Genomic DNA, 8,354 nt, shown 5'->3' with positions numbered 1-8,354 from the left:
TGTAAGGGTTAAGCCCCCCATTAAACAAGTGTGTATTAGCTCCTGAAAATGAATATCATTACAGGACCTGGGGAAAGCAATGAAGTTAATTCTTTTTTATTTGTTAAACGCAGTCCCCTCCTTGTACCGCCCGATCCTCCCTTTGGGCCGGGCTGTGCCGCCTTCTCAACAGGCTGAAATCATTCACAGGAGCCGGGAGATAAACACGACGTTTATGTTACGTGTCACCTTCCCGGAGAGAGAGCAGCTCATTCATTTACTTCCCAGCCCGGGATCATCAGATAATAGTGTGTGATCAATACATGTCATGTGTCCAGTACATATACCACCCCACCGGAGCTAGTAATAATAACAAGACTATTATCACTATATACTAATCATCTGCACAAAACCAAAAGTATGGAAGGGTCTTATATGTAAGTGCTAAGTTTTACACATGAGAGAGAGAGTGAGAGAGAGAGAGAGAATAGACAGACAGACAGACAGACAGACAGACAGACAGACAGACAGATAGATAGATAGATAGATAGATAGATAGATAGATAGATAGATAGATAGATAGATAGATAGATAGATAGATAGATAGATAGATAGATAATACTTAGGCAGGCTGTAGCTCTCCGGATGCTGTAGGGGTACTATAGGTAATTCTCTGATGTGCAGGGACTTGTAGTTCCTCTGCAGCTTTGGTACTGTGGATTTCACTGCCTTTCTTTTCTATATTGTCATTATTTCAACCTTTTAGATATCAGAGATATTTCCACCCTGATGTTATTTCCACAATAGATGCTATGGAAAAGACTTTAAAAATAAAATGAAAAGTCCTGTAGATTAAATATAAAATTAACGTAAAGCAGTAAGTGAATCCACAGGAATGGGAGCAGTCAATATATGCAACGCCAAGGTCAGCTCCAGCCCTCCAGCCAGTCATGTCCCACTGAGTCAACCAGCAGCTCAGGAGGGGGGTGGAAACAAGAAGGGAAAAACGGAAAGAAGAAGATGAAGAAGCAAAAGTGATGAGGAGAAGAGTCACAGTGAACTTGTACAATATACCAATTGTCACTCAGAGGAGAGGCTGCCTGTATACAGCCGGGGGGTAGAGACAGCAAGACGCTGGGGGACTGACATTGTATGAGCCAGAGCCCCCCCTGGCGGCAGAGGGAAGAGTGGTAGGAGATGTGCTCGGTGTCTGGGTGACCTGAACCAGACTGTGGCGCTTGTGATTGGCTGGTCGGGGCTCAGCGGTACTTCAAAGCCGGAGAGGAGCTACAATAGTGCGGGGATGGGCGGATCTGATCACTGGATCGCACACCTCTAAAAAAAAAGCCAGCTCTGATATCTACGTATAAAACGGATCCTCTGAGGAGGGCACTGCTGGGATGGCCACGTCTCTGCTGGGGGTGAGTGCTGCCATTACTGCTTGTCTTTATTACCGCCTCAGTGCAGGGTTATAACAGCGCACGTCCGGGCAGGGGCCAGCGTCATTCTTTTATTGACTCCTATAGTGTGAGGGAGTGGAGAGTGAAAGAAGAGGAAGGGACATAGAGGGGGCAGAGTCACTGCCAGGCAGGACAAGGCTCCTTACACAGCAGTAGCAGCAGCATCGGTGGTGGCAGCAGCACCTATAGTCCGGGCTCGGTATATGACTGCAGGCAGCGGCTGCCCCGAGTAGCACTCCTCAGCCTCTCCTCTACAGGTACGTGATCCGTGTCTTCCGTCTGGAGCTCGTTAGCGCTGGAGTTTGCACGAGTTGTGCCCGGTTCTCATCTCTTATATCCTCTCTATTAGCGCAGTGCTTGTGAGTTACTACAGTTGTTACTACAATTATTACTACAGTTGTAACTACAATTATTACTACAGTTGTAACTACAATTATTACTACAGTTGTTGCTACAATTATTACTTCAATTATTACTACAGTTGTTACTACAATTATTACAACAGTTGTAACTACAATTTTTACTACAATTATTACTACAGTTGTAACTACAATTTTTACTACAATTATTACTACAGTTGTAACTACAATTTCTACTACAATTATTACTACAGTTGTAACTACAATTATTACTACAATTATTACTACAGTTGTAACTACAATTATTACTACAATTATTACTACAGTTGTTACTACAATTATTACTACAGTTGTTACTACACTTATTATTATTTTTTTCTCACCTGTTTGGAATGTTCAGATGTTCGAAAGTTCTAAAAGAAACAAACAACTGTTGCGAGGAGTGTTGAGAACAGCGGCCGCCGGGGTCACTGCTCCTCAGAGAGCCGCGGGGTCCCGTGTGTGTGTGAGCATGTGTGTGTGTGAGCAGGGGGGACATTACTCTCTTAATACTTTATTTCATACCTCTCTCTTTTAAGTTGAATGTTCATAAGTGAGTCCTATAATTCAGCGATCGATATCGTTAGTTTCCAGGAAAATTACATCGAATTTTAAAAGCGGAGAGTTTATTATTTTATATCCGGCAAAACTTTAATAATAATAATAATAATAATAATAATAATTTTATACCATATGCAATAGTATACAGGTAGATATTTTCACAGCGATATGTCTGTTTTCATATAATGATAAGGGCTTATTATATACAAAGAATAAGTGATATATAAGCATGAGGTACTATATTAGAATATATTATATATATATACATGAACACACATATATATATATGTTAAAAGGAAGTATGTTTTACACACACACACACACACACACACACACACACGCATATATATATATATATATATATATATATATATATATATATATATATATATATATAAAATGAGGTTATACAACTACAATTAGTAAAAAATATTTATTATGCATATGGCAGTAAATACATAGAAATACTATGTACTATGTATTCCTACAAAATTAGGAAGAGTGCTGAATCAATTAGTAAATTATATATACATTATCTATTACATATCTATCTATCTATCTATCTATCTATCTATCTATCTATCTATCTATCTATCTATCTATCTATCTATCTATCACATATTTATCTATTTATCTATCAGTTGTATATCCATCTGTAAATCTACCTATCTATCTCTTATCTATGTATGTATTTATTATCTGTCTGTATAAATAATATACAACCAGGGCTCCGTTTGTCTGTGGTTTCCTATACGACTGCAGTTAACCTCCTGAGTTATGCAAAAATAATCAAATAGCAAATAAGGCTCTTCTGCATATCTATCTATCTATCTATCTATCTATCTATCTATCTATCTATCTATCTATCTATCTATCTATCTATCTATCTATCTATCTATCTGTCTATCTTTCTTCAACAGCCCTATACACTGTACAAGTGACCACGGTGTTGTGATATATACTGAGCTATATACTGTAAAGTGATGATGGGACTGTGATATATACAGTGCTTTACATTGTGCAGGTAGTGATAACGGGACTGCGATACAACTATTATACTGTGCAATATGCCACAGGTAGTGGTTTGATAAAACTTTGTATGTGTTATATGTATGTGAGCCAACAGTATTGTTATATGGTGTTATATACTCTATAGTACATGTAGTGATGATAAAACTTTTTATGTCTTTGTGTATGAAGAAGTAGCGTTATTATACGGCCCTATTTACAATGTTCTGTAGTAAATGCTAATACTTTGTATATGATGTATATGAGCAGCTGTGCTATTACACAAGGTTATATACAATATACAGGTAGTAATATGAAAAGTTTGCATGTGTTGTGTAGGAGGCAGCGGCGTGCTAAATGTACAATGTACAATCAATCGTGATAAAACTGTTTGTGTTGTGCAATTTGGTTATGTACAATATACAAATACAACATTCAATATTCAAATCACGAAGATACAACTTTAAATGTGTTCCTTGTGTGAGCAGATACGTTGCTATATACTACTGTACAATTCAAAAGAAAAGTCAGCACTCCAGTGTTATAAAAATCCAAAATGTATTCACCCAACATACAGGCAACGTTTCACCTTCCCTTTGAAGGCATTTTCAAGCTTGAAAATGCCTTCAATGGGAAGGTGAAACGTTGCCTGTATGTTGGGTGATGGGTGAATGAATTTTGGATTTTTATAACACTGGAGTGCTGCCTCTCCTTTTGGATTGTGGTTGTACTCAGTTGGGGTCTCACGTCAAGTCTCCCCTGAGGATAGCACCCATATTGCATGCTACGGTGCAGCTCCTATATTTCGTTTGTTGCTATATACTATGTGCAAATAATGATGATGAAACTTCGACTATGCTATCTATGAAACGGCTGTGTTACTATATAGATTTATATACAATACACATGTAGTAATAATGATAAAACTTTGTATGTTTGGTGTATATGCCATCAGTGTTAATATATGGTGCTATATACAATACATCTGTAGTAATGATACAACGTTGGGTGTGTTGTGTATGAGAAAGTAGTGATATTACACGGTATTGTATACAACCCACCTGTATTAATGACACAACTTTGTATATATGGTATATGAGGTAGTGTTACATTCCAGCTGTAGTACTGCTATAACTTTGTATGTATGGTGCATGCGTTATCAGTGTTATATACAATCCACCTGTAGTAATGATACAACTTGGTGTATGAGGAAGTAGTTATATTATGCGGGGTTATATACATTCCGGCTGTAGTACTGATATAACTTTATATGAATGGTGTATGCGATAGCAGTGTTATTATATAGTGTCATATACAAGGAGCAGGTAAAAGTTTGCTCCAGTTGTTTGATGTCACATTCACTGACGTTTTTTCCCGGTCTCCTTCTTTTTCCTGCAGGAAGAGACGCGCTTGGGATCTACGCCCCTTGCCATGCTCGCAGCCACCTGTAACAAGATCGGCAGCCCCAGCCCGTCCCCGTCCTCCCTGTCGGACAGCTCTGGCTCGTTCGGGAAAGGATTCCACCCGTGGAAGCGCTCCTCATCTTCCTCCTCCGGTAGCTGCACCCTGGGCTCCGGCTCCCTCTCCGGCTACGGAGTTAGCAGCTCCTCCAGAGGTTGCTCTTCTTCCTCCAGTGCAGCGGCAGCGGCGGCGGCAGCTGCTGCGGCTGCTGCTGCGGCTGCCTTAGTGTCAGACTCTTTCAGCTGTGGGGGCTCCCCGGGCTCCAGCGCATTCTCCTTGACTTCCTCCGGAGGTGGTGGTGGAGGCGGCGGAGGGGGTAACTGTCCGGTGTCAGCCGCCTCCCCGTTTGCTAACGAGTACTCTGTATTCCCAGTCAGCGGAGGATCCCAGGAAGCGGCTGCAGCAGCAGCGGCGGCAGCCGCGTCCCATCACCACCAGCCGGTCTTCCTGTCCAAGGTGCACGCCTCAGTGGACGGGCTGCAGAGCATCTACCCCAGGGTCGGGATGGCACACCCCTACGAGTCATGGTTCAAGCCCTCTCACACAGGGGACGTGAGTGCCGCAGCTGCCGGTGGCGCCTCCAGCTGGTGGGAAGTAGGAGCCGGCTGGATAGACGTTCAGAGCCCCGGGGCCGGAGGAGCGCTACACCCGGGATCCCTGCAGAGCTCCCTGCACTCCCCACTAGGTGGATACGGCTCTGACTACACGGCCGCTGGGTTCGGACACTTTACCACTGGGGGAGGCGGAGGAGCCGGTACTGGGGGGAGTGGAGGAGCGGGAAATGGGGGAAACCCCGGAGGTCACCTTCTTAGCCCGGCCGGACAGCACTTGATGGACGGATTTAAGCCAGTGCTTGGCCCTGGGACTTACCCTGACCCGTCCTCCTCCCCGCTCTCTGCCAGTTCCATGCTAGCTCCCACCGGGCCACTAGGAGGCTCCCCACGCTCCTCTGCCCGGCGCTACTCTGGAAGAGCCACCTGTGATTGCCCCAACTGCCAAGAAGCAGAGCGGCTGGGCCCTGCAGGGGCGAGTCTGCGGAGGAAGGGGCTGCACAGCTGTCACATCCCGGGATGCGGCAAAGTCTACGGAAAAACGTCTCATTTGAAGGCGCACCTGCGTTGGCACACCGGTGAGCGACCATTTGTCTGCAACTGGCTCTTCTGTGGCAAGAGGTTTACCCGCTCGGACGAGCTGCAGCGCCACCTGCGCACCCACACCGGGGAGAAGCGCTTCGCCTGCCCTGTGTGCAACAAACGCTTCATGCGCAGCGACCACCTGAGCAAACACGTGAAGACGCACAGTGCGGGGGGAGGCGGAGGAACTGGCAGTGGTGGAACAGGCAGTGGGGGCAAGAAAGGCAGCGACACCGACAGTGAACACAGTCCCTCTGCCAGTCCGCCCTGCCACTCCCCGGAGCTGCTGCACAGCACGGAAAGGAACGGCTTGGAGTGAGCAATGGACTAATTCTTGCAATGTTATACCCCCTATACACCCCCATATTCTCACCCTGTGCTGTGACTTAGGGACATACAAGTGACCACAGCTGGAGCTCTACCTAGTCCCGATGACTCCAATACAACTGGTTTATCTAAGGAATTTAGAAACCTGGAACCCAAACTCCATACACTTATAGGACTCAATAACGGGCGCATCAGGGGCCCCAAACCCTATGCCCTCCAGTAATTTAATGCCAGAACTGGACTGTATGGTCTTTTTTTGCAATACAGCCTGGAAGTTATATCAGGATCAATGGACAGCACTGGCCTCAATATATACTGTCTTGCATAATGCACTGTGTCCTATGGAAAATCCTAACACCCAGAGACTGGTACAAGCTGCTGTCTATAGTAATTGGGTTATCAGTTATCAGCCAACAGGTAATCATACTGATAATATATTCACTGGACTCTATGGTAGTTTATGGCTTTATACATATAGACACATACCTGTTTGCAGTGAACCTTTTTTTTTACAACTCTGAATAAAAAAAAAAATAATGGTTAATGTTAAGGGTCAACATGTCTAATGATAGGGCAAAGCCATGGGCAGAAGATTTTATGGATAATTAAAAATGTTTTAATTTCCTTTAATATCAGTTTATGTCTATTTAAATCTATTTTAGCACCCAAACCACCCTATAGGCAATGTACTGCCCACCTTACACTTCCTCCTGGCCAAAGGCAAAAAGCCTAAATATATTATATATAAACAGTCCTTAGCACTGGATCCACTGACACGGGTTAAGCTGGCTTTAGACGTAACGATTTGGTCGTTAGTAATTATTATGGTACCAAACCGATTAGGTAAGATCAATCGAAACCCGATAATTGATCGTTATCGTGTATTGGGGTTAGTTAATATTGATCTAATCGCTCCTGCATATGGCAAATAAAATGAATCTAAAATAATTGGATGAGAATTGTTCCGTCTAGGGCCAGCTCCACTGACATTTAGGTGGCCATCAGGCGGTTTGTATAGTATTTTTCTTGTATATTCATTACAGTAAATATATATAGGAGTACAGACGAGTTTCTTTGTTGCAGGTGACTGCAGTCTTTTTATTAATAGAATTCTAATTATTTTGTTCCTTGAAGATGCACTTTGAGGGGCTAGTTTTGCTTGACTATGACTTTAGATAGGTATAACTTGTATCTCACCCATGGAGAATAAGCTGTCAGTGAGGACTGACTGTCCTGGGTTTTATTCACCAGTGGGTGAGGTACACACTCATGTATTAAATAAATGTGTCAGAGTGAACCTGAGCTGTCTTTGGCCTGTGTATTTCTTGCTTCAATCACTATCACCCCAGACCTTTGTCCATACAAGTGCTGACTGACACTACAGCTAGAGTTTGCAGCCACTGCAGACTGTACTCCTTGTTGTAATGTTCAAATAATTTGAATATTTCACATTGAAATGGAAAAAAAAAACCTTTCACTGAGACGTTTTAGATTGCATTATAAATGCATGAGATGTAATTGGTTTTATTTGTAATATTTTAAATAATGGTATTAATAAACTCTGCAAAAGGAACAAAATTGTGTTTATTATTCTATTGCTTTTATGTTTATTGTATTGTTTTTGTCAAATAACTGTACATCACTGATATTATTAGACGAAGTAGTAGTAGTAATAGAAGTCATCTGTTATTTTTATTTTATTACTACTAGAAATGTATTATTTTTATATTATTATTATTATTATTATTATTATTATTATTAGTCTAAATCCTTAAGCCATTTAAAATGACCTTATAGCATAGTTGTTAACTACAACGCTTTTATAGTTCAGTTGATATATTTTCTTATATTAATATTTGATTTATAAATACATCATATTTAAATATTTGTATTATTATCACTATCAGTGTTTATTATAATTATTATTATCTTAATTCTTAGATTATTTGAAATAATGCAACTAGTACAATTAGATATGCCCCATGCTTCAGGTTGTTACAGTATAATAATAATAATAATATCAGGTC

At 41.7% G+C, this 8,354-nt stretch overlaps 1 protein-coding gene across 2 annotated transcripts; it reads left to right on the top strand.

Annotated features, from left to right (window-relative positions):
- Nucleotides 1-1,045: 1,045 nt before the first annotated feature.
- Nucleotides 1,046-7,892, top strand: SP8 (Sp8 transcription factor). 2 transcript variants are annotated; one of them, XM_075827318.1, is made up of 2 exons: nucleotides 1,046-1,400; nucleotides 4,805-7,892. In XM_075827318.1, the coding sequence occupies exons 1-2, from the start codon at nucleotides 1,380-1,382 to the stop codon at nucleotides 6,317-6,319; spliced, it is 1,536 nt and encodes a 511-aa protein (XP_075683433.1). In that variant the 5' UTR covers nucleotides 1,046-1,379; the 3' UTR covers nucleotides 6,320-7,892. The 2 variants fall into 2 exon arrangements, with proteins under 2 accessions (XP_075683433.1, XP_075683434.1); XM_075827319.1 differs by lacking the exon at nucleotides 1,046-1,400 and adding an exon at nucleotides 1,410-1,696.
- The last annotated feature ends 462 nt before the right edge of the window (nucleotides 7,893-8,354 follow it).

This window comes from Rhinoderma darwinii, chromosome 5 (assembly GCF_050947455.1).
Source record: "Rhinoderma darwinii isolate aRhiDar2 chromosome 5, aRhiDar2.hap1, whole genome shotgun sequence".
Lineage (NCBI taxonomy): Eukaryota > Metazoa > Chordata > Amphibia > Anura > Rhinodermatidae > Rhinoderma > Rhinoderma darwinii.
Note: the sequence above shows the minus strand (reverse complement) of the source record. Positions and strands in the feature narration are given on the sequence as shown.